Below are 26547 nucleotides of genomic sequence, written 5' to 3' on the forward strand. Positions count from 1 at the left end.
AACCAGGCAATAGTAGTTTATGCAACAAGTTGCAAAAAGAGGATATTTTCAGCACGAGTCGTACATTTATCCAACGAGGTTCACCGAGTTTGATAAATACGAAGAGTGCTGAAAAAATCAAGTTTTGCAACGAGTTCCATACAACATTTTTTGCAATTCCGAAAAACACCCATTGAGTGAAATTTTATGTCAAATTTTCATGTATTTTGTCAATAAATCGTTTGAATCAAAAAAATGTTGAAAAGTGTTACTTTTCGAAACAAGTGCTGAAAAGTTCAACTTTTCAGCACCCATTTCAGTGCTGAAAAGTAGAACTTTTCAGCATTTATTTTGAAAAGTGTTGCTATTCGATTCTGTTATTTTTGGTACAGAAAAGTAGGCTATTTCGTCGTTCAAGAATGACAGGAAAAGTAAGTAGTTTAACGACGGAATTGCAAAAAACCATTTTTGCCACGCGGCTAGCAGTTATCACCGTTATGTCGGTTTCTCCTTTTTTTCGTACGTCCACTGCTGCACGTTCTGTCGCGTGGTCTGTTGGCGGCTGCGAGTTTTTCAAAAATATTTTTTTCATGCGTTTAGTGCTTCAATATTTTTCGAGAAAAATATCAATGTTATGGTATCATAAGAATCGTAAGAACTTGCTCTTTCCTATCATGTTTTCCTATTTGCAAAAAAGTGACCCCAGTCAGAGTTATCGCGGTGGGAACAAACCAAAACGGGGGCAGACGGTCTACGAAGTTTTCACAAATCGACTCATTGTGAATTCACATTTTGATGAAATTTAAAAGTAGTTAATCCATCTGAAAATTCAGAATGTCTTCTTGATCCCTATGGTTTAACATTTTCCAAAATTCAATTTTGAACGCTTCTACCAGCCCACAAGAAAAAAAAAATTTGGACTACGCTCTGCCACTCTGGACCTCCACGTTAAGTGTTCGAAAGCAGCAAAGCTCACACTCAAAATAAACCACACGTTGATGCTACATGAAAAATCACGTAACCACAATTTTCCCCTTTCTATGCCTGTTTTACGTGACACACGTAGAAATAATGTGAAAGCGTACTGGCAAAAAGAATGCTTTCACGTTGAAGTTACGTGAAAAACCATATAGTATTTGTTTGGAAATGAAGTTAGGTTTTGTATTGCGCCCTTTACCCTATCGATTAGATTAGTTTCAAGATGAATCGTGAGAGAGAGAATGAGTGATGAGAGAGTGTGTGAGAGAGTGAGAGAGACCGTACGGGAGTGCCCGACGGGTTCAGTTTGTTTATCTTTACAATAAAGTTTAAGTATTCAGCCATCACCCAACTGGCTCGGTTCACCTGAACCCTCGCGTATTTGTACCGCCCGACCGCCGCGAATAAAGTTTTACTCCGCGCAACAAACCGTGTTCTACTTCGATCCGTGACTTGAAGAACTGAGGCCGTTGACCTCCCCAAGTGCGCTCTGGACGAGCAGAAACCTCCCCAAATACAGTCCACTATTCTTGAAGGGCTCGATCCGGAACATTGGTCCTTCGAACCGGATCGAAGTGGCCGACCCGAAGTGAAAGGACTTTTTGTGTGCGCGCGCGCGTGTGAAGTGGCCTGTTCGCGGAACAGTGGCCATCGCGATTCGGACTGTGCGAGTCCGCGGCAGTTGGCGCCATCGCGCAGTGATTTGCGGCTTTGTGCTGCAGTTTTTTATTGCTGTTCTGCGAGGTGGTGCTGGCTGGAAGAAGCAGCTGGAGCGATCGTGGTTTGCTGGGAGCTGATCTACGGCGGCTGGCGGACGGAAGCTGCGACTGCTGTGTGTTCGAGAGTGTTTGTGTGTGTGTGCTGGACGTTGCCCATCTACTGGAGGTTCCAGGAGGGCCAAGCAGCGTTCCAGAGGAAGTATTGGGTTTGCATGTGGTGCATGAGGTGTGTGTGTGTGTCTGTGGTGAGGTGTGTGCCATTTTGGGTTTGAGTGAATGAGCGTTTTTTCGAGAGAAGTTTGTAATAAAGATTTATTTGGATTTTTTTACGCCTTTGCGTTTCTTTCCGGGGTTGTGGTCTGGGTTTTTACTGCGCAAGCCCTGGATTTTGGATTGTTCTGGTCTCTGTCGGTCGGTCCACTGCTGGTTCTCCACTTTGGCTGTCTCTTCCCACTGTCAATCGGGTCGCGTAGAACGTTGAGTTGATCGTTTCGGTGTTCACGGTTGCAGTGTTCTGGAGTTTTGGCGGTCAACGGTGAGTGAAGGCGGTGAAGAATGGACGAGTTGAAGGATTTGCTGAAGCAGGAGCGGCAGCTGATTCTGACCATCAATGGTGTAGGAGATTTCGTGGAGGCGTACAAGAAGGCGGAGCATGAGAACCAGATCTCGATTCGGCTGGACACCTTGGAGGAGGCCATGCGGAAGTTCTACAAGGTTCGCCGCAAGATCGAAGCCATGATCGATGACGAGGATGAGGACGAAATTGTTGGGGAGTCGAAGGAGGCTCGGAAGAAGCGGTTGGCTGATCTGGTGGTTCAGCGTGAGATGGAGTACAACAAGGCTCTTCGTGACGTCGAAGAGAGGTACTTCGTTGTGAAGGCGAAGCTGGTCGCGCTGCGCCCGGTCAAGGTTGAGCCCACTCCTGCCGCTGACCTAAACGAATCCTGCTTCGATCGGTCGACCTCTCGCATTAAGTTGCCGGACATCAAGCTGCCCAACTTCAGCGGCGAGCTTAAGGATTGGATCTCGTTTCGCGACACCTACAAGAGCCTCATCCACTCCAACGTGCAGCTGCCGGACATCGACAAGTTCACATACTTGAGGTCCGCTCTGCAAGGTGAGGCACAGCTGGAGATCCTGTCGGTTGATTTCTCCGCAGAAGGCTACGATGTTGCGTGGAAGGCACTGGAGAAGAAGTACGACAACCATAAGCTCATCGTGAAGGCGTACCTGGACGCGCTCTTCGACATCGAGCCGCTGCGGAAGGAGAGCTGTGACGGTCTGTCTCACTTGATCAGCGAGTTCGAGACGAACCTCCAGATGCTGAAGAAGCTCGGTGAAGGAACGGAAGCCTGGTCGACGATCCTGGTCCACATGCTCTGCGCGCGTTTGGATCATGCCACGCTGCGACTGTGGGAATCGCACCACAACTCGAAAGCTGTGCCGAAGTACGACGTTCTGATCGAGTTTCTGCGTGGCCAGTGTATGGTGCTGCAATCGATCAAGGCCAACCGGCCCAGCGAAGGAGACAGTCGGCAGAACCGCTGGAGAGTTTCGACCGCTCACACGTCCTCGCAGTCACAACGACGCTGCCTGTTTTGTGAAGAGGCATTTCACATGCCGTTCAATTGCAGCAAGCTGAGGAACATGTCTGTGTCCCAACGAGTGGAGGAAGTGAATCGACGGCGACTGTGCCGAAATTGTTTACATGCTGGTCATTACGCTGACGGATGTTCTCGTGGTTCCTGTTCCCGCTGCGGCGGAAGACATCACACGTTGCTGCACTACGACACGCCGGCCCCTGCTGGCGCTCAACAAGAAAGATCCTCCGTTCCTAATACGCAAGGTCAATCCCACGAAGCTGGACAACAACAACAATCCATGAGACAGCAAGACCAGACACAGAACATTTCCACCCAACCAACCACAAGTTTCTACTCCGTCATCCAATCCACTTCTCGAAACACTCACCCACCACCACCCACAGACTTTCGTAATACCACCACCCTCAAAGCGGCATCCCTCCCCGCACAAAATGCACCCACACTTTCCCGCCGAGTCCTCATGTCCACGGCTGTAGTTCGCGTCGAAGACCAGTTCGGGAACTTCTCGTTCGCTCGGACCCTGTTGGATTCGTGTTCCGAGTTCTGCTACATGTCTTGCACTTTCTCGAAGAAGCTGAAGTTCCGGACAACTCCTGATGTACTGAGGGTACAAGGCATCGGAAACGGTTCAGCACTGTCGCTGGAGGCCGTGCGTGCGAAGATCCAGCCACGGCTGGCTACGATCTCGATGTTCTCGAAAGAAATGAAGTTCCACGTGCTGGAAAAGATCGCCAGCGATCTGCCCGTCACACCGGTTGACGTCAGCCAGATGATGCTCCCCTGTGACATCATTCTCGCTGATCCGCACTTTGGGAAACCTGGTCCCATAGACATGATCATCGGTGCTGAATTCTTCTTTGATTTGCTGGCGGCTGGTCGTCGTAAGATCGTCGAGGACGGTCCGACGCTGCAGGAGACTGTGTTTGGATGGATAGTCTCGGGGAAAGTTCCAGTGTCGTCACCCAGCGTCCCATGCACGGCAACCTACTTCAGCACAGCAGTTGACCTGAAGGAATTCTGCGAACTGGAGTCGAGTCACGCCGACAACACCCACTCTGTGGAGGAGTTCACCCGCGAAGAGCTGTTGAAGAAGACGACGAAACAAAATGCGAAGCGAAGATCAGGCACGCTGAACGTCCGACACGCGCCGAACGTCCGGCAGTTCACCGATTCAGCTGGTTTCACGGTGAAGAAGTGGATCTCCCACTGCCCAGAGCTGCTCAAGCAGCTCCCGAAGCACCTGAAGTACGAGCGCAGCACGCTCAACACGCTGCACAGCGTCGTACACGCTTGTGTCTTTTGTCAACAGCTGTGGAGAGTCAAGAGCGATCGGGATCAATCGTCGGACGAATCGTTGCAGCAGCTGTGGAGAGTTAGGATGAGTTTGAAGGCGGTCGCGACGAGTAAGGTGCCGCGCTGGATTGGGTTCAGCAACGATTGCGTCGAGAACAAGTTCTACGGGTCAGAGCGAGCGTACGGTGCGAGTCTCTACCTTCACTGCACTGCGCTTGACGGTTCCGTCACGTTTCGACAGCTCATGGTCGAGGCCAAGGTGGCTCCGCTCGAGAACCCAAAGCGCAAGAAGAAGAAGGTCAAGATCCCACGCTTAGCAGATCGCACAGCGTTTCACCCAGCAGTTGTAGAAGAAGTGGAGTACGAAGTGGCTTTCCAACCTGCAAAGCCGTACGAAGAAGACGAGGGAGCGAAAGGCAACGTGCGCGCTGTGACCGTTCGCACGGCAAACGGACGCTTCGATCGAACGATCTCGATCGTCTGCACGCTTCCCATTCGGGAAAATCAAGAATTTGTTCAAACCTCGAATTAAGCACTCGCTTAGTGCGCCCCGACGCTGCTGCGTCAACCATTCTTGAAGTTTAAGTTGGTGTTTGTAGTCTGTATGTGTGCATGTTTATTGTTGAAGAAGCTCGCTGGTCGCTGTCCAGTCTCTCTACTCGGTAGACACCTGTCTGTCCGAGCTCAGCGCACAAGGCGCACCTGGTTATGGGATTGCATGTTTGTAAAGTCGCTAATCACCCCTATCATCGGTAGCACACCCACCCACGCTACCACGTCTCACTGGAGGAAACCTAGGATCCTGCCAGTCAGTCTCGGTTTCCGCTCGACATTGCGCTTGGCCAGCTCACGTGTCGATCGACATCCCGACCACGAAGTTTTGAAGTACGAAGTCGATGTCCATCCCTAACCAGCGAAGAAGAACAACGCCCCCAGGAATTCACCCATGATCTGCGGATCGAGCGCCAGAATTCACCTGGTGGGGTAAGTTGTTCCAGTTTACGCACGCTACATACACCTACTACATCAAGTTTTGTTCGAGGCACACCATCAACTCAACCACCGACACCAACGTCCGAAAGTCCACCAGCACGACGCGCATCCACGTCCGCATCACCACCGGCGAACCGCGCATCGGCGACGCACGCCGACGAGCAGCACACCGGCGAACAACACACCCCCAGCGTAACAACTTTATGGCCTGCGGGCCCAGCATCAACGTTACCTGGCTGGGTAAGTTGTTCCGGTTTTTCAAAATTCTCCACTGTATACTACAACGTATCTCTCCCCGAGGAAACCTGCAACAAGAACAACATCAACAAGATGACATACACCCGAAGAAGAAGAAGAAGGCATCAACCGATGCAACTGCACCCCGTGTGCACTCTGTGGCCGACCATTGGCCCCACCCGAAGCAGAGCATGTTCCGCTGGAGCATCACCCCCCACCCACACCGAAGAAGCGCAGCGCGAGGCTGCACCATAAGTTCAGCACGGTTCGCGATCGTGGCACACGGCCAGCGGTCTGGCGAACGCTGACGACGAGAAGTTCGAGGCTGCAACAGCAGCAACCACACCACCACGACCGCTACTCGGCGGCGACACCCACGAGCAGGCTGCACTAGGCAGCAACGAAGCAGCAGATGACCGTTCCAGGGAGCAGAGTTGCAGTACGATGCAGAGAATGCACCAAGTCGTCGTCGACGGATAAATTCACCCCACGTAGTCAGCAGCAACCTGAGCAAAAGTTTGTTTACGTCTAGAAGTTAAAGATCAATCGATCGGATTATTGTGAAGTGAAGTTAGCCCTAAGAGTGATCAATTTTATGTTAGTATTAGTGTAAGAAAGTAGGTAGCGTTCTTTTTCAATTTGTTGAAACCACAGGTTTCAAGGCGGGCGGCATGTTTGGAAATGAAGTTAGGTTTTGTATTGCGCCCTTTACCCTATCGATTAGATTAGTTTCAAGATGAATCGTGAGAGAGAGAATGAGTGATGAGAGAGTGTGTGAGAGAGTGAGAGAGACCGTACGGGAGTGCCCGACGGGTTCAGTTTGTTTATCTTTACAATAAAGTTTAAGTATTCAGCCATCACCCAACTGGCTCGGTTCACCTGAACCCTCGCGTATTTGTACCGCCCGACCGCCGCGAATAAAGTTTTACTCCGCGCAACAAACCGTGTTCTACTTCGATCCGTGACTTGAAGAACTGAGGCCGTTGACCTCCCCAAGTGCGCTCTGGACGAGCAGAAACCTCCCCAAATACAGTCCACTATTCTTGAAGGGCTCGATCCGGAACAGTATTTTTCCACTAGGTTTTTCCATGTAGCTTTTATGTGTTTTGAAATGTAACTTCAACGTGACTCGAGTGGGCCATTCGGCCAAATATCTACGTGATTATTTTAGTGTGAAAATTGAGTGCGTCCAGTTAAGGCGTGCTGTCGGACTTGTGCCCGTAAAATTTGATTGCAATTGAACGGTAAGTTGAATTAAGCTTGAATTATTTTATTAATAATTTATAATATTTTTCTTGCAGAAGCCGATCTTTGTAAGCAGCATCTTTTTCTCCGGTGGTCACAGGAATGTAAGCCCCGTTATTTACATTTGTGGCCGGTGCTACCGTGGTGTTTGACGCCACCGAAAATATTACGGACATGGTCAGTTCATGCACGCGGTCGTGTTCGGGTTGAACCTTTTCATAGCGTACCGCAAGCCCAAACAGCACGACCATCTACGACAACGATTTCGAAACGGGTTCCCGTGCGACCATGATGGCCAGTGGAATCAGCTAGCTTCGATCGAACATCCTCCTGCTCGGCCACGTTAGCGACGTGGCCAAACGCAACGCAGCCGAACTGGAGCAGCACTCAAACGTGGTTCCCTGGACATGTATTTATCGGTGGTGATTTTACACCTGGCCAAGGGACTCTACTACGAGATCACGGTTAAGCACATTGCGCATTGTTGATCGCTGGTGCACAACGATAGGATAGTGTCGACATGGCGGAAGGTCACCCGGGATCTTCTTGAATTAGTGGTAAACGGTGAAATCACCCCGAAGAAATTTATAAGTTAATAAAGGAAATGAGTTTTAGCAATTACTCTTTATTTCTTCTTCCCATTCCCATTCGAAAAAAAAATATTAAATACTACTACCATTAAAATCATATCATGGTTACTACAGCAAGCACGTAGAATTAATCAATCGATTCATATAGCTTCTACGTGTGAAACACGTAGAAACAACGTGAAATGATCTGGCCAAGCATATTCCATTTCTACTAGAGCCACCTCGTAGAAGTTACGTGAAAAGTTTAGTGGAAAAATACCACATAGCTTTTCACGTAACTTCGACGTGAGTATTTTTTTGAGTGGCAGTCGAGACACTCACCACTCTAGGCGAGCGGTGGGGGAGAAGGGGTAGGATTTCAAGAGTGCAAATATTTGGTGTGCGGTTATGATTTGCAAGGGTGGAGAATTTGGTGCAATTATTATTTTTATCAAACATATTCGACTTATATACTTTTATACTTTTTTCTCGCATTTTTTATTGGTCTCAATGATAGCAGTTTAAAATTATACAAATTAATGTATAACAAAGTGGAATGATATTTTTCAACTTCACCCGTATAAATTTCTCTCAAATAGATTTCAAAAACATCTTAACATACAATTAGTGGATGTTTATTACAGAAACCAGAGGGCTTTTGTTAATTTGATTTGGTTAACCGCGGTGGATTTTCTTGAAATAATTCAAACTGTCAAAAATCCACCAAAGCATCTACTGCATTGATCGCACAAAAAATCTGTGGTAGAAAAGTATCCACCGGTAGATGCTTTGGTGGATTTTTGACAGTTCGAATTATTTCAAGAAAATCCACCGCGGTTAACCCAATCAAATTAACAAAAGCCCTCAGATTTCTTTCTTCGTCAAATGTTGCAAAATGTTATTGGATTGCTTACTTCACATTGTAAAATAATAATGATGACTTGGGACAATAGTGTCCACTAGTACAACATACAAAAAGTAGATTTTTGTTGACTTAGCCTTGGATTTTATGGTTGCATTTAAGAGAAAATCAAGAAAAATCGGCACTAACATCTTTGAAAGGGTGTAACTTGAAAACTGGCCCAACAAAAAATGTCATATTTCACCCAAAGGTGCTCTGGGGTCATATCTATCAACTGGTGTATTTATCTCAAATGGGTATTTTTATTTTATAATTACGGTATTTATCACACCGTGAAAAAAATTTTTTTCTTATTCATATTTTAAATACTCCAATCTTAGGTTAAAACAAAGCAGGTCGCGGACTATTTTGAGTTAGTATTCGAGTACATTAGTTAATTTTGCGATGAATAACAACTGACTGTTTAAATTCTCAGGGATTTATTCAAATAAAACAACGTGTATTTAGAAATAGTAGCAGTAACACTTTATTTTATTCCTCATTTGTTTTGTCACTAAGTTGATACCGTTATTAGATTCTGGCGGTGAGCAAACTTTTTGACGCTCTTTCAAATTCGTACAAAAACAGTTGTTTTGAAAACATTCGTTAAACATTGATAGACATTTTGTTATTTGTTTAAGTTTTTTTTACTTAGTACCTACTTCGTTTTGTTTCACTTTATTACATGCCCTTTTCACTGTGTGTGGTTTTTTTTTCTTTGCATTTACTTATTACATTATTTTTACACATTTTTTTTATTCTTCTGCAAGCTCCGTGATGGGATTATCTTACTTTCTAATCTTTGCAACATTCCCGGTTATCTGCACTTTGTACAATTGAGCGTTTTCAACCTCAAGAACAGAACCAACTTAGTAAATATTTTGATTTGAATTCACAACGTGAACCTTTCATGGGGTGTAATTTTATTTTTGTGAACAGGTTTAATTGGCCAGCAAAAGATTTTAGAGATAATTTCGAATATTCAAATAAATACACGCTACATTGTTCTTGTAGAGATTTCGAGTTTCAACAATATGCAAGAAAAGTGAACCTTACTAAATCTTAAAACAAATCTTGGAGAAACCCATTCGATCCCGTGGATTCATTATAAATTTGTAAAATTTGTTTAAATCCATGGCTTTAACAAGTTAGTTAAGAGATTATTATGTTTTTAATGACAAGTACAGCTTGCATTAAAGATATTGAATCCCACAAATGTCGTGTTTTTTCTACTGTGGCGTAATTCCATCAATTTAGCACCTCATATCTACTCCCCAGGTGCTAACAAGGCTGTCAATTCCATTCGGTTTATCGAAATCGCAATTTATTTATTAATTTGCTGTTACCATTATAATAATAATAATAAATCTCAAAACCATTCACCAGCCATTTATCACCATTCATTAGTGGGCCTCCCCCCGTTCATTATTGTTCTGGTGTTTTTGAAGTTGTTAATGCTGTTTTTCGTCTTTTTTTTTGTATTTGTATGGAGCCCCTCATTAGTGGTGTTGCTCTTCTGCAAAATGGGATAATAAATTTTCTCTACACAATATCAACGCATAAATTAATTTACACACCTCGCCAGTACACAAACACCTTCAAATAAGCGATCGCTTCTTTTTTTTCGTCCTTGCTGGTAATTGTTTACCCATCAACTATTTACACATCCACACACATTCAGCGCACCTCGTTCAATTCGCTTATTTTCCTGCAAAAGTGACTGTTTCATGGTTTTTGATTGGTTGCGATCGATTTCCAACTGCCCTCAGCAGGACTCAAACCCTGATTCGAGGAAGTTTCCCACCGACTGTCGCGAAGCTTGACACAATTGTAACAAAATTTAATTACCTACACCTGGGTGCAGAATAGTTGTCCGCAAAGCGGCCTCAATTTAGAACTGTCAAAGCGGAACCAATTTACTGTTCGCAAAATAATACCAAGAAGTGGCAAGTATTGTGATCGATCTATAATTTATTTTGTCAGGAATAAAAAAAAGTCGATTGCGTCGAGCTATTAAGATATTCGAAGTCAAAACATCTTAAGAAGAGGGTTGAAACCGAGATTGGCATGATTCGTTGCTAACATTTCAAAATCGCTATGTCTCACGCAAAACTTATGTTTATGACGATTTTTGAAATGTTAGCGACGAATTATCAATGACTATGAATGGTACCTGCCAAATAATATTGGATAATCTTACTCCGATATTATCACTGCACATCAAAGATACATAATCTCGGAACTTTTATTCGGTTGCTCTTCTGGTTCACGAAATTCCACCCACTTCGTGATGAAAAATTGTCATCACGAGGAAAACAAAAAAGGCCTCTTTTGGCCACCCATTGTTTAGTATACGAAGAAAAAAGTGGGAAGCACTTAATTTTTCATCGAAAACATCAACATCAACAGATTCAAAATGTTTCAAAACAATTCACTTCAGCAGCAAAAAATATGTCACGCTTGAGCTTGAACATAGCCTTCTACTTTGTTTATGTTTACAGCTGTAGTGCTGTTGTATTAGTGGGGAGCAGTGGGGAGCTTTTGAAAATCACGTTACGCATTCTGTCTTTTCAGCACCCAGACCTACACCTACGTGAGCCATTCGTGTTTTTTTTTTGTTTGTTTACTTCTAGCTGCGTCAATACAAATATATTGGAGGCGCTGCGATTGTTTTGTTTAGTGTTTATTGTAACTACAACTATTTACACGGTGTGCCTTCGAGGGCATGCCCTTTGCTTCTTTTTCCTTTGTCTATTTGTTGTGTTTAATATTTACTCCTCTTAATTATTTTTGGTTTCCCTTGCCTAGCTTTTATTTTGAGATCGCTTGTTTTTGTTTTTTTTTTCCTCCAGGGAGCTTGTTCTTCGATGAAGTAAACCTTGCATGAAGTGTTGAAGTATTCGATGAGAGCAAATCTGCTTGAAATCAATATTAAACTATATTTTTTTAGTCAATGTTTATTTATACCTTTTGATAAAAAAAAAAAGATTTTGAAAGTGACAGCCAACAATATGACCTGGATAAGATTTTTTTTGCGTAGAGAAGTTTAGTCAGAGGCCGTTATGTCACACGTGCATGCCTGACTACGGTTTACGTTTTTGATTACCACTCGAGATTCTGGTTTTCAAATTCAACCAAATTTAGCGACAATGCACAGAACGATACCCAGTAATACAAATCATTGGTACCCATCTGGGAATGGGTGCCATTCATGTCAGAATAATGTTTATTTTTTTTAAGGGACTATCCATAAACCACGTGGACACTTTTTTGGGATTCTCAAGACCCCCCCCCCCCCCTTTGTGGACAATTGTCCATACAAAAAAATCTTTTTTGTATGGAGCGTGGACAATCGCCACCCCCCCCCCCCCTTAAGTGTCCACGTGGTTTATGGATGGTCCCCAATTAGATTTGTAAATTTGCCACTTTTCCGGCGCAATGCCACTTTCTGAATTTAAATGGGGATAATGTTAAATCCTTTCAATTTTACACCTTCCAAATTTATACAAGTTGCTACTATATAGGCCAAACTAAATGTGTTTGTTTTTGTTTACATCCCGAGCAGATGGAGATAACTTGGCAGTAACATTTTTTGATATTTGAAAATACTTGGCCAATACCATTTTATGTTATTTAAAACAGGGTTTGTTTTTCGTCGTTATTATTTATTATTTTGTTATTGGGTTGTTATTGTAACAACAGAAACACCGTGTTTTGTTTCAAAACATTAGTGGTCTTACAGATGTAATTTTGTCTTTAAAAATGTGTTACGTGACTCATTATTGTGTTTTTTTACTTCACAATAAAAAATGTGTGATTTTACATGGTTTAAACAAGGAAAATTTGGTATTATCTCTTTTATGACGAAATATTGGAGGAAATAAATATACCCATTTTAAGCCTAATAAGCGGTCGTGTTTGAATAATGCTGGACAATCTGGAGTGTTACTTTAAATTTATTTAAACCAAGTTCACCAACACGTAGAGCAACTTTTTTTGAACCTTTCTGTTTATTTTCACTTTTACTCAAAGTTATTCTATTCCTTTTACAATCATTTAAAAAAAATATGTCCCAAATGTATTCTAAACAAACGAGAATGCATTGGGCCACGCCCAACTTTCTATTTTCAACTTGGATTTTTTTCTTCCAGCGCTCTTTTGGGTCTGCTAAGTGCTGCCAATTGTGATGAAATTTTAAGCGAACACTCACGAAAAGTAGCATTTATAGAGAAAGTTTCCTGGCATCACTGGCTCACTCCAACAGGCGCTTCTGGTCTTCTTTATTTGTTTTCGTTTCTCGCTCGGTTTTCTTCAGCCTTTGATTGGAATGGGTCGTCAAAATTCAAACGTCAAAAGACTTGGCGCGTTTGTTTTTTTGATGGCGCTTGCTAATTCTTTACATGTTTCGGGATTATTTTTCAAGTGAGTGAATAATTAATGTTCAAAAGATCGTGTTGCCGGTAGTTGGAAGCAATTTCATTTTTTAAGCGCTTTGGAAACGTTAGCGCAAGTGAAAAGATATTGCTGGCGACTTTCGGCAGGCAGTTAAGCTCACATCTTGCGTGTGGAAGTGGATGTGTGTGCCAACAAAATGATGAGAAATGGTCGCGCAAAATAGAAATTATGATCAAAAGAGCAACAAATTTAATCTTGTTGACCAGTAAAAGGCATACATTTTCGTGATTATTCGAGGCGGTGCAGTTGCTGCTAAGTTTGTGGCCTAAATATTTAGTATGTTTGGAGCTTTATTCGAGCATTAAACCCTCCATATGACGAAGATAGGTGTTTGATTAGAGAGGGTATATTTCCTCTACCTCAAATTAGACTGAAAAATGGCATTACCACAATATTGAAAAATTTACACATTTTTAGATGAAAAATTATACATTTTTTTCTGTCGTTGAAGATGTAAGCAGTATTTTTTTATAAATTTGAATGATGTAATTTTGAAAGGTTGAATATTACCACTTTCATGATGTAATTTTATTTAAATTTAGTTTAGAAAAGTTGTTAAATTACACATTTTTTCATAGATGTAATATTTTCATGATTTTTAATTTCTGTGTACTCATTCCCAGAAGAAATGTTAATTTAATTTTTCAACTATGCTTCAGGTAATATTATATCTTTGAAAAGGTATTTTTTTTAATTTTTTGTTTAAACCACTAATCATTCTGTTATTTTAAAAAAATGATGATTGGAATGAATTTACCTGATTTGGACATACCAGAAATTGGGCATACATTAAAAGCATTTTAATTTATTTTTCAAAAATTATTCAAACAGTAAGACTTTCCTCAAAAGATTTATACTTTTAAATTATGTACTGGGGTTGGACACAAAATAACCATGTATGATCTCTAAAAAGAGTTTGGAAGGTTTTTAGAATTGTGCTTCAAAGAATGTTTATTTAAAAAACCCGGATAACTTTGATAGTCACAGTAGTTACAAATTACCACCTTAAAGTGTGTTAATTGAATTGATGATTTCAAATTGACCATAATTAAACGTTTTTAAAATGTTTCAACTGAAAGAATCACAATCATATAACTATAAATAAAAATTACATGGAATTGCGTCTAAGTAAACAAATGTTTGAAATTTGATCAAAAACAATTTGAAACATATTTGTTTTTTATAAACACATCAATTTTAGTTGTCAAACATATTAAAATTTACTCATAAACTTGTTCTACTAAAAATTCCAATAAATCTGAAGTTGTTATTTTTTTAATCTGCTTCACTAACACATAAAACCTGTTACTATGTCACTACTTTAAATTGCTCTTAGTTTTTAAATTGTTTAAAGAATCAGGCAATGAATTCTGTTTCCCGATTCTTACTCATTTTGATAGTGAAAAGTATCTTTTTGCAATTCCGTCTTAAAATTACTTACTTTTCCTGTCATTCTTGAACGACGAAATGGCCTACTTTTCTGTACCAAAAATAACAGAATCGAATAGCAACACTTTATGAAATAAATGCTGAAAAGTTCTACTTTTCAGCACTGAAATGGGTGCTGAAAAGTTGAACTTTTCAGCACTTGTTTTGAAAAGTAACACTTTTCAATTTTTTATTTATTTAAACGATTTATTGACAAAATACATGGAAATTTGACTTAAAATTTCACTTAATGGGTGTTTTTCGGAATTGCAAAAAATGTTGTATGGAACTCGTTGCAAAACTTGATTTTTTCAGCACTCTTCGTATTTATCCAACTCGGTGAGCCTCGTTGGATAAATGTACGACTCGTGCTGAAAAAATCCTCTTTTTGCAACTTGTTGCATAAACTACTATTTTGCAATTCCGTCGTGAAACTACTTACTTTTCCTGTCATTCTTGAACGACAAAATAGCCTACTTTTCTGTACCAAAAATAAAAAATATCGAATAGCAACACTTTTCAAAATGAATGCTGAAAAGTTTTACTTTTCAGCACTGAATGGATGCTGAAAAGTTGAACTTTTCAGCACTTGTTTCGAAAAGTAACACTTTTCAACATTTTTTTTATTTGAACGATTTATTGACAAAATACATGAAAATTAGACCTAAAATTTCACTCAACGGGTGTTTTTCGGAATTGCAAAAAATGTTGTATGGAACTCGTTGCAAAACTTGTTTTTTCAGCACTCGTCGTATTTATCCAACTCGGTGAACCTCGTTGGATAAATGTACGACTCGTGCTGAAAAAATCCTCTTTTTGCAACTTGTTGCATAAACTACTATTTTAGAGCTTTGAAAATATCCAATTTACCAATGTTTTTTTTTATAATTATAGTTGAGTCAGTTGCAAATATTTTTTGAAATATTTGTCCCAATACTCTGATCAAGGTTTCGTTTTTTTTAATCTTTGATAAAGCCCTAAATAAAAAAACTCAAAATTGATAAAAATAGTATGCAGAGTGTTCTTCAATAAGCCATTATTTTGTTAACTGATTATTTATATTTTGCTTTCGATTTTTAAGAATAACAGCAATTTTTTTCTCACCTTTCAAACTTTAAACTTATTATGAACCACTTTTTATTTTTGCTATTTTTCCAAGAATAAGGACTGTTAACTGAAACATTTGAAACTGCAAAACAAAATTTGTTTCCTAATTTTCACTTAGAGCACATATTTTGCCGTAAGTTTTGACCTCACCATCGTGTTGCTTATAGAATTTTACAAAAGTTTGACGTTTTTTTCTAATTGTCTTGTTTTTTTGTTCACGTTATATTTAATTTTGAAAGTTTGAGTTTAATGATTGTTAAAAAAAAATGTCCCAGCGAGTACAAATTTATGAGGTATTTCTGAAACTACAATCTTCAACAAACCAAGACGCATTGTCTAGTGGTAACGCTTCCGCCTCGTAAGCGGTAGATCGGGGTTCGAATCCTGGCTCGGAACAAGACATCTGGTGACATGTTTTTCCATGTGGATTCGATTGCTTAGTGGTTCTGGAGATATCGCAGTGGAGTGGCCCATAGAGTGTTTGTAACCGTCGTTTTTGAAATTGATTGAGAAATACATTTTTTCTTCATATCTCATACAAAATTTTCATTTTTTTTTGCAAAGCATTTTTATGTATTGTGAAGATTTCTTGTACATCTTTCATTAAAACACTTCATACTTCATGCAACGTTTCCAGCTCCCTCACTCGCCTCTCTACAATTTCACTAATTACTACCTCTTAAACCTAACTCCAATGTTTACTTTCAATCTCAACCGCTCTGGCTCACTCTACAGCGGAATTCGCGTTCGCTCTGTGCATTCCACTACTTTCTAAGAGGTTATCACGCCGTCATCGATGCTGCTCTGCTTCCTCTCCCTCTTGAGTGCAGTTAATTACAGCTTCCAGCTTCCTGAAGTCCAAACCAAACAGCACCCGTTCGTTCGTTCGTCCCGTTGCCGATGATTTGCAGCAATTTTTCCGATGTTTTGTTCAACTCTCGCTCTGTTACTGGCAGTCGAATCCGTTTCCAATTAGCTCCCACTATTCCACTAAAAGTGTTTGTTTTGTTTTGTTTTTCCTTTGCCGGCGGAAAATTTGTCGCTTCCTTGGTTTGTTGTTTTATACAATTGGGCAGAAAATCGGTTTAATTTTCTTGGTTTCTGTTTCCGCTTGAGATTTGTTTGCAATTTGCTTCACCCTTTTTTCCCCTTTCCCAATGGTACTCGCTCTCTAAAAATGTCGACTAGTTTTTATTTGTGTTTGTTTTCTTTTATTTAATTTCACAGTGTTTTTTTTTCTTCCTTCAACTCAGCTCAACAACAGCCGAAAAGAACAATCTACCGAACGCAAAAAGTATAAAACATTTCCTCCGGGGACAGAGTGAGAGAGAGAGAGGGAGAGAAGTGTGGGAGGGCTTTATATTTTGATGATTTCCTTCAGGTTGTACAATCAGGAGATTCCGACGCGCAGCGAGTACAGCAGGACGGTGCAGATCGTGCACACGTAGAAGGTGATCCAGCAGACTTTGACGTACGAGCCGACGACCATGCCAGCGGACGAGGACGACGGCGGGGAGGCCTTGTCTGCTGCAAAGATTTAAAAATAAAAGATTTTTTTTAAATCAATAGATTCATAAGCAATTCTTCAGGAAATCGATATTTTATTTTAAATTTTGTTTTTTATTTGTATTTTTCAATCCGGCTGAAACTTTTTTGGTGTCATCGGTATGCTCAAAGAAGCCATTTTGCATCATTCGTTTGTTCAATAGTTTTGAGCATGAGCATGAGCATGAGCATGAGAGATCACCCATGGTTGCCCCTCCGTTGCTGAACAGAACCGTAATATCCTTTCAGCACTACTGATTATAGGCTTCGACGATCTAGTGGTGTTTCCCTTATCAACAGCATGTATGAATGCGCTGAAAAGATAAAACACCATGATTGCTAAAGCTAGATCAGTTGCGAATAGGTAACAGTCATTGGCCACCAACGGCGCCCGCCATGTCAGTTTGTAGACCTCGATTTTAAGGGACGGGAATGTTAGTTAGCGCAGGTTGCTACTAGGGCAGCTGATTTACTCTGTGCTTACACCCCACGAGCGCCAGGAACCTGAAAACTTGTTAGTAGGATAGGTTGTTTGGTCAGGATTCATCATAGAAGATGATGATGCGACCCAAAATCAAAGTGTTTGTTAAAAAGTATTATATATTATTCTCAAGGCAAGCAAACGGATGCTGCGGATGAGAAATTTCCCGTTTATCGGTTGTTAAATTTTAAATAAAAGGTTTAATCTTAGACAGCCGGCTGTGGAAAGATAGAACCAAAATCATTTGTAATTAATAAATGAGAATTAAACAGTGTAATTTTTAACTTGAGATGATTTTACGAGTTTTAGATGATTGATGTTTAGTGAGGTACTGATTAACGGTGTGAACGACGAGTCACGATGTTTATTGAGCTGAAATGGTACGACGACGAATGCGAAAAATCTTGCGACCTGTCCACTCAAAATAATCCACACGTTGATGCTACCTGAAAAATCACGTAACCACGATTTTCCCCTCACTACGTCCGTTTTACGTGACACACGTAAAAATAATGTGAAAGTGTTCCGGAAAAAAAATGTTTTCACGTTGATGTTACGTGAAAACCCTTATAGTATTTTTCCACTAGGGTTTTTCATGTAGCTTTTATGTGTTTTGAAATGTAACTTCAACGGGACTTGAGTGAGCCATTCGGCCAAATTTCTACGTGATTATTTTAGTATGAAAATTGATGGCGTACGGTGAAGACCTGCGGCCGAACTTGTGCTCGCAAAATTTCATCAAAAATGAAACAGACGGTAAGTTAAATTAAGTTTAATTAGATTTTGTTTTAATAATTCATTTTTTTGCAGATCTTTTGAAGCAGTATATCTTCCCCGGTGGCCATGAAATTCGTACCCCTCGGAGGCAATCCCAGGCGCAACTGTGTCGATTTGGTCCGTCGGAATGGCAATCGGAGCTACCGTGTTGCGTGAGGCCACCGGAAATGTCACGAACATGGCCAACGTATCGTCGAACTTTTTCGAGTGTGCCCCGGGGAAGTTCGAGTACGGATACAACTCGTTTCAGGCCATGGAGCTGGTGTCCGGCCTCGGTCCGAGCATCTACGCCGGGTAATTTGGGCCACCCTCTCATCGTTCTACTAGTTGCACTACAACCGTAAGATAAATTTGGTTTAAAGAGATTTTGACAATGATTTTAAGCAACATTATTTCTTTATTTATCAGGGAAAGATTCAAATCCGCCGGAACGATCGCCCTGTGGCCAACTTCGATTCGTCAGCGGAAATCAAAATGGATGCTCAACTTTGACACGGAGCATCACGAAATCTAGATTTTTTTATTTGTAAAATGTTATTTAAAGAAGAGTTCAATAAACCATTAAATTAGAATTGAAAATTGCATTATTTTGTTATTTTAAACAGAAAAATAATCTGAAATAAGACCACAAAAGTATTAGAAAGTTCCTATAACGATCATTAAAACGTTCAGGTAGAATTCATTAGCTGATACATTTAGCTTTCACGTGTGAAACACGTAAAATCAACGTGAAAGAACCTGGCCAAACAAATTCCGCTTCTACTAGAACCACCTCGTAGAAGTTACGTGAAAAGTCTAGTGGAAAAATACCACATAGCTTTTCACGTAACATCAACGTGTATGTTTTTTTGAGTGTCGGAAAGGCATAACAATTCGGACTCACCAATAGCATTTACCGCAATTCATAACAAAAAAAATATTTTCTGTCCCGACCGACGCGTTACTCCTATTAAGTTCTATTGACTTTGCGTGCTTGTAATGATATTAACGTTTTATGAAAACACAAAAACCTAGACGAACTCAACCGGCGTCGTGCCTTCCGATCCACGATGATAAAGGAAGGTCTGATAGCTAGTGAGTAAAAGGACGAAAAAAAAAAAAAAAAACACAGGCAATTGTGCAAAGTAACCTCGAGGCCCCGCTGGCCGGAATCGACTTGCTATTTAATATTTACGCTATTATTTATATATTAGAAAATGAACGGAATGTAACAGTACTTTTTTATCACCCTGACATAAACACACACACACACACACACACACACACACACACACACACACACACACACACACACACACACACACACACACACACACACACACACACACACACACACACACACACACACACACACACACACACACACACACACACACACACACACACGCACACGCACACACACACACACACACACATACGCACGCACACAGATATTTTTTGTGTTTGCAGAAAACAATTTATGTTTTCCATTTCCTACTTATTGTTGGGTTCGACCCCCAAAAACAATGAGGTAGTAATAATTCTAATCAAGCGTGTCAACTGACATAATTCACTTGATATCACGATTCTCACTCTCTCAAATGACTCTCGCAAATCAGAACACATTCATTCACTACAGTCACTATCACTTTCATACATCAAACAACATAGAACGTGCTCACCCGAGTCCAGCACAAAGATTGTCCGGTGTCACCAAGCGCAGCATCGGTGTCATCGAACAGTTCTCCTTCTTTCCTTTTGGGGCAAATCTGAAGCCGAATTTGATCCGCTTTCGATGCAGTTTTCCATTCACTATTTTCGATTGAATACAATTAAAATTTCGCGGACCGTAATTCCAGCTTCTGCTCTTGAAAGGAGAGCTTTGGCAGCCACTTTCACAAAACGAAAAAAAAACTTTTACCAGCAAAACATTGAAAACATAACAGTGAGTGGAGCATGTCGCACACTCTAAAATTATATTGTTTTTCTTCTGGAACTTGATCACGCCACTGTCTATTTAAATTTTTCTGGAATCTTCATTTTCAGGTACGTTAGAGTTTCACCATAATTGCATATTTTCACTGATCGGAACTACCAAGGCATAACTAGCAAAACTTATTTTGTTGAGGAAAAACAGCAATCAAAACAAAAGTTCTTTTGGAAAACATTTCAGCAAACTGTCAACCGGGAAGCATTCATGAACGACCTAACGCTAGCCCATGCAACGAAATTGACGTTTGATAACCAGGAACGAGTGGAAATGAAACTATGGTGCGGCTGCGATGCTTGACAAGAATAAAAACAAGAAAAAGAAGAAGACGCGCAAAATGAAAAGCCTTCAAATTTCACTAAAACTAGAAATTATCACTTGAAATCCATTGGTATGGCTTAGTACAAGCTCCACTCTTCAATTTAAGTACAAACTCGATAGGAATTAACAATTAATACAAGCTAAAATCACTTTATTTTCGGAGCGTTTCCAACACACTTCTATACGTTACCACAGACTCAACAGATCTTCATTCGTTTGTTCAATAGTTTTCCATACAAATTTGGCATCTGTCCATACAAAAATGATGTATGAAAATTCAAATTTCTGTATCTTTTGAAGAATTTTTTTGATTGATTTGGTGTCTTGGGCAAAGTTATAGGTATGGATAAGGACTACACTGAAATAAAATGATACACAGTAAAAAAAAATTCGGTGATTTTAATAGTAGTTTATGCAACAAGTTGCAAAAAGATGATTTTTTCAGCACGAGTCGTACATTTATCCAACGAGGTTCACCGAGTTGGATAAATACGAAGAGTGCTGAAAAATCAAGTTTTGCAACGAGTTCCATACAACATTTTTTGCAATTCCAAAAAACACACACTGAGTGAAATTTTATGTCAAATTTTCATGTATTTTGTTGATAAATCGTTTAAATCAAAAAAATGTTGAAAAGTGTTACTTTTTGAAACAAGTGCTGAAAAGTTCAACTTTTCAGCACCCATTTGAGTGCTGAAATGTAGAACTTTTCAGCATTTATTTTGAAAAGTGTTGCTATTCGATTCTGTTATTTTTGGTACAGAAAAGTAGGCTATTTCGTCGTTCAAGAATGACAGGAAAAGCAAGTAGTTTCAAGACGGAATTGCAAAAAGTGAGTTTTTTTTTACCGTGTATCACCTACATCTTTGTCGACGACTCTAAATCGATCAAAAAATCCTTCGAAAGATATACACACCAAGGGTTTCCAGAAGCGTTTATTACCTGCCAGTCTGCCAATTAATTACTCAAATAACTGGTCCAAATGATTAATTACGCAAATTACTTATTTGCTTCTCAATACGATAAAAAACATTTAATTTATATTTAGGTATTCATTTCTACGGTTCTAAACTAAATTATTTAAAAATATGTCATTCGATAGCTCTTTAAATAATTATTTTGTTTACTTTGTTTTTTCACGTATAATTTTTATTGAAAATAGATATAGGCGATCAAACGTCAAAAATGACCCTAACTAGAGAGCGCTGAAACTTTGGGTGATGTTTACATGATATCCTACAACGAGTTAATCGGTTTGAAATTCGGAATTTTTTATTTTATTAAAAACTTAACATTCGCTTCAATCATACAATTTTTCGGTAAAAAAAGTAGCTCAATTAATATGTAGAGTTTTTTTAATAGGTCTTATAAACATATTAAACCTTAAAAAAAAACTTTGGATATGAACAATAATAATTGTTTCAAAGCCAATCCAACCTGTTCATTATATGGTGTCAAATTTCCTTAATGTTCACGTTTCAATCAACCGAACCCTTATCAATCAATTGCAAATGAAGATTATTTAAGTTGACTTACGTTTTTTGAAGTCATGTTTGTCATAAAAGCAAAAAAATGTACTGTTTTACTTCAATACATGAATTTCAATAATATTTTCAGCTTCCAAAGTCGAATGCCATTAATATATAGAATTTGTTGTAAAAAAAGCTCCCTGATTATTTGAGCTTAACAAAAACTTTGACAAATAATTGCAGCGGCTTTTCTTGAGAATTATGAAATTCATCAAAATAACGTTAAGTTTTAAAACGTTTTTCAAACATTAGTTTGACATTGCTTCGCATTTTTTTTTCTGAAGCAAATTTAAAAAATCTGTTACTGAAAATACAGATAATGTGGAACTTGACAATAACATTGGATTCAAATACATTTGAATATTAGTCGATTTTAATTTCACTGAGTTTGATTTTTACCATTGAAACATTTGTCTCAGAAATATTTGGAAATTTTTCGGGAAAATAGCTTATCTCTTAATAGAGAGATATTACAGGACTGTCAATTTCTGCAGACAATGAAAAATATAAAAAACATATTTTTATTTGTATAGATTTTTAAATGGCCATCACTTGAAAACTTTGTTTATTTCAATGATAATTAAGTAAATTTTGGCTTTAAATATTTGATCCACAAAAACTTCAAATAATTTTGACTGCCTATTAGAAGGAAAAGCAGAAAAAATCGATTCTAATGTAGTTCTTGCAAAAAAAATATATTTATAATAACTTAATAAAAATGAATAGATTTCGGATTCACAAAACATTTTTCACTGGGTAATATATCATTGCCTTTCGTTGTTAATCAGTTCGATAAACAACATGATAAAAATAAATTTTAGGAGAGTTTTAGGAGAGAACTATGGTGAATAAGGCCTTCTACATACAGAATCAGTTTTTGTAATCTTTGTGTTTCACTCTTATTTGAAATCAATAAGATTCTGTTATAATAGATTATATATAAAAAGTAAATAGTTTCGTTGAAAAAGTACAATTTAAAAAAAACTATTTTTGTATTTACTCAATAATTACTTTAATTACCAATAACTTTAAATTACACTTATTGCCATGAATTACTAAGTAATTAAAGTATTACCTAAATACCAGCTAAAAATCAAAGTAATTATTAATTACTTGCCAGTCTGAGGCCTTGCTGTAACACTTTTGTACGTAATGAAACATTTAAATTTAAATGCAATTTGATATAAATTTGCAACAAATTACATTTTAAAAACATGATTTTACATGTTATTCAACCGTTTACGTTGAATCTCAAGTTTAAATCAACTGAGTTTTCATGCGATTTATTTTTTATGTGTCGAGTAAATTTACATATATTTTTCTGTGTGGATTATTGAATTTTCATATTTCAATGTAACTCTTATTCGAGAGGAAAAAGTGCACGATCTGGTAAGATTGATACTGGTTCTGTGACTAAACGAGGCGAGGCGGCCGAGAATCAAATTAGCAACAAGACTTTGCAGGAACAAGACTGAAATCAAATCAATATAGTTTTGAGTAAAAAGAAAAAAAAAATCAGCCTTCACAAGATTTGTGAAACTTTTGTTTATAATCGAAATAATCTAGATCAATAGTATCACTTTATTTCCCATTTTTGCAGACTAGATATTAGATCAAATAAATTTTAAAGTGATTCCAACCTTATTTATGGTTTTGTCGCTCGATTAGAACCCTCACATATCGACTCTCCATAATAGGCTCTCTACAATAAACTGTTTAGTAAACAAATGAACACATTTTTGTGTTGATGTGCGTTAGAGAGAATTATGCTCTCCCATTGCACAGTGGCTCAGATCCAGATGTGAAAATGTGCAGTTTTGATGCTTTGCCCAAGTAACCACAAGCATTAAATCAAAACCTTAAATACACTCTAACTAAGCACTTCCGATGCTACGTCACTTTATATAGTCTTTGTAAATGTTTTGAAACATTTATAGCATGAAGCATTATTGCTTACTGTATATTTACATATAGAACGTCCAATTAGAGCTTCAACACACTTGGCAAAAAATGTTTTAAAGCATTTACGGCATGCTCTAATGTCTCTATAAAGTAAGCCTTTAATGTACCAAAACTCTAAATCAACTTCATATAATGCTTTGAAACTTTGACATTTCTTTTAATGTTTCAAACCACCAAATCAACTTTAGTGGCAGTTTAGATGTCGGAAAGCATTCCATCAGAGAAAGTAAACATTGCGGAAAATTGTTCAGCGCTGCTTTTCGGTAAATAAATTTGAACTAGGGATTATTACAAAAGCAATCAATTATGATTATTTTGCAGAGTTTTCGTGTTAATTCAAAGGAAATTTAATGAAAGTGTGTGTACGAGCCAGGATAAAAAAAACCTCTCAAATGGAAGACAACAAAGGAAGCAGCATACAAAACTTGTGGAGGGGAATAATAAATAAGTGTTCCATTTTTCTAGTGCATGTAATCGTGAATGAGGAAAAATAAACCAAGAGCTATTTGATAAATATGTTGTGTTTTATATGTCCCGGAAAAGCTAAAGTTGCCCAGAAAGATGCACAATGTACATGGAGGTATTCGAAAGTCAGCCAAATGAATCTACGCATATATTATAAATTGAAGTGCTTCTGTTGTACGCAAGAAACACATCGATAAAAATCTTCCCCCGAAGCATATTTCTTGACAGGGGAGATAATTGGCGCGTGACAACAGAAAGGAACATTCAACAACAATCTAGGTTCGATTCTTTAAAGTGGAGCACTGCATCAAAAAATATCCAATCAGGCTGAGAAAACTCCGTCAAATAAAGGAGAGAGAGAGAATAAAAAAATGGCCAGAGAAGCCGATGTTGAAAAGCTTTTTGATTCCACGGTCAAAGTGTCGGTAAAGTAGTATTTTGTTGTTTTTCTGTGGTGTCACTCTATATCAACATTTACTAGAGTTACTGTATATCAACTCTGAACGTCGCCACTTTTAGCTTTTATCTCACTTTAAAAGGAAATATAGAGTTATGTTACTCTAAATGGCTTATTTTATATAAAAATATAGACTGGATTTAAAGTTACTTTTTAGTGTCTCGTGGTTACTTGGGTGGAGTCTTCAAAAGAGTTTTTGAAATTGGAAAGTAGCATATTTTGGCATGGTTGAAAATAAGGACGGGTTCATGAGTAGGGTGTTTTGGAATATTCAACTTTCCAGTTACATTCTTGTATTTTTTTATATTTTGGAAATAAGTTGGGCATACCAAACTAAGCAACTTTTTCGATGGTACCCAAATTTTATCTCACAATTTACGCCTTCTAAGATTACTTTTATCAATAGCATTGAAGCAAACCCCTTGAAGATCAGTTTTTTAACGAATCAATTCAGAGAAAAGATTTTATGAAAAGTAATGCTCGAATGGAGATTTCTAGCATTAAAAACGCTGAAAAATATTTGAAAATGTATATTTTTATGCAATGCATGTACGGAACCAATGAAACGAAATTCGAAAATTGTCCAACTTTATGATTTTCTATGTAGTTTTGCCTGCTGAATCTAAATGAATTTCGGAATTTAGTTTAAGTAAAAAAAAAGTTTTTTGCCTAGTAGAATCCTAAAGCCCATTTTTAATTTTTATATACAACGGTTAAAAACACGTTTAAAACCCATTTCTTATTACTTTTTTTTCATTTTGCGTAAATAAAAAATACAAGACAAAATTTACCGATCAATCAACTATGGTCCCCTCGAAACAAGCTGTCAAAAAAAAAAATGCTTTCTGTCAAGAAGGGCCGTGATGTTAATTTAAAAAAGTTGAACAAAAAATCCATTTCAAATTCTTTGCGATCGATAACAAATGTACTCTTCAAAATAAGCATTATCGTTGTGAACAATAAAATCATCAATTGAAGCTTAACGTTAATACCCAATTAAGGCTTTGCAAAAAAAAATCCAAAGTTTATGTCGCCCTTCTGGTAGCAAAAATAATATTTTTTACAAAAAACGAAAAAAAAAGAATAGTACTATCATCTGGGGTTTTATCTGGGGTCGAAGGGGTGACATTGGATCAAACAAATTTGAGCATTTTTGTATGACCCAATATCAACCCCCAGAATGTCATCCCTGATGATGGTACTGAAGTCTAACCAACTGAAAACAATTGAAACTGCATTTTTGTGTTTAAAAATTGTTTTTACCAGTAAGCTTTTAAAAATATTCTCTAGGAAATTCCATTACAAAGCATTGTAAAAAAACGAAAAAAAAAGAAATTTCATTGGTCGGTCGGAGTCCTTCAAATGCTACCCAATTCCGCAGCCCTGATAAATTTTTCTATTTCAAATCCCTGGAATCAAAACACTTTGCTGCGTAGTTTTCCTCTGAAAGGACTTTCCTACAGCAAAACACTCTGAAGAAAGCATGTAACATGAAAAGAATTCAAGTCGTGCTTATTTCTTCAAAACACTTTA

General features: G+C 38.7%; 2 protein-coding genes and 1 long non-coding RNA gene across 6 annotated transcripts in view; 1 reads left to right on the plus strand and 2 right to left on the minus strand.

The window, feature by feature from the left end:
* Nucleotides 1-8990: 8990 nt before the first annotated feature.
* Nucleotides 8991-11818, minus strand: LOC120430156 (uncharacterized). The gene is made up of 3 exons (XR_008212159.1): nt 11102-11818; nt 10096-10366; nt 8991-10034 (listed from the first exon to the last, which is right to left on the minus strand). It is a non-coding gene; the product is annotated as an uncharacterized LOC120430156 (long non-coding RNA).
* A 4313-nt stretch (nt 11819-16131) lies between these two features.
* The window catches only part of LOC120430152 (uncharacterized), a 323078-nt gene continuing 312662 nt past the window's right edge, over nt 16132-26547 (minus strand). For 2 of the 3 annotated variants that reach the window (XM_052708332.1, XM_052708334.1), the window contains one exon: nt 16132-17035. In XM_052708332.1, the coding sequence (XP_052564292.1) occupies nt 16899-17035 (137 nt within the window). In that variant the 3' untranslated portion in view covers nt 16132-16898. The remainder of the gene's footprint in view (nt 17036-26547) is intronic. The other variant, XM_052708333.1, reaches the window with a different exon arrangement.
* LOC120430153 (uncharacterized) lies at nt 17957-19167 on the plus strand. 2 transcript variants are annotated; one of them, XM_039595238.2, is made up of 3 exons: nt 17957-18290; nt 18345-18651; nt 18720-19167. In XM_039595238.2, the coding sequence occupies exons 1-3, from the start codon at nt 18224-18226 to the stop codon at nt 18823-18825; spliced, it is 480 nt and encodes a 159-aa protein (XP_039451172.1). In that variant the 5' UTR covers nt 17957-18223; the 3' UTR covers nt 18826-19167. The 2 variants fall into 2 exon arrangements, with proteins under 2 accessions (XP_039451172.1, XP_039451173.1); XM_039595239.2 differs by having other exon boundaries at nt 18345-19167.

Source organism: Culex pipiens, chromosome 2 (genome assembly GCF_016801865.2).
Source record: "Culex pipiens pallens isolate TS chromosome 2, TS_CPP_V2, whole genome shotgun sequence".
NCBI classification, from domain to species: Eukaryota; Metazoa; Arthropoda; class Insecta; order Diptera; family Culicidae; genus Culex; species Culex pipiens.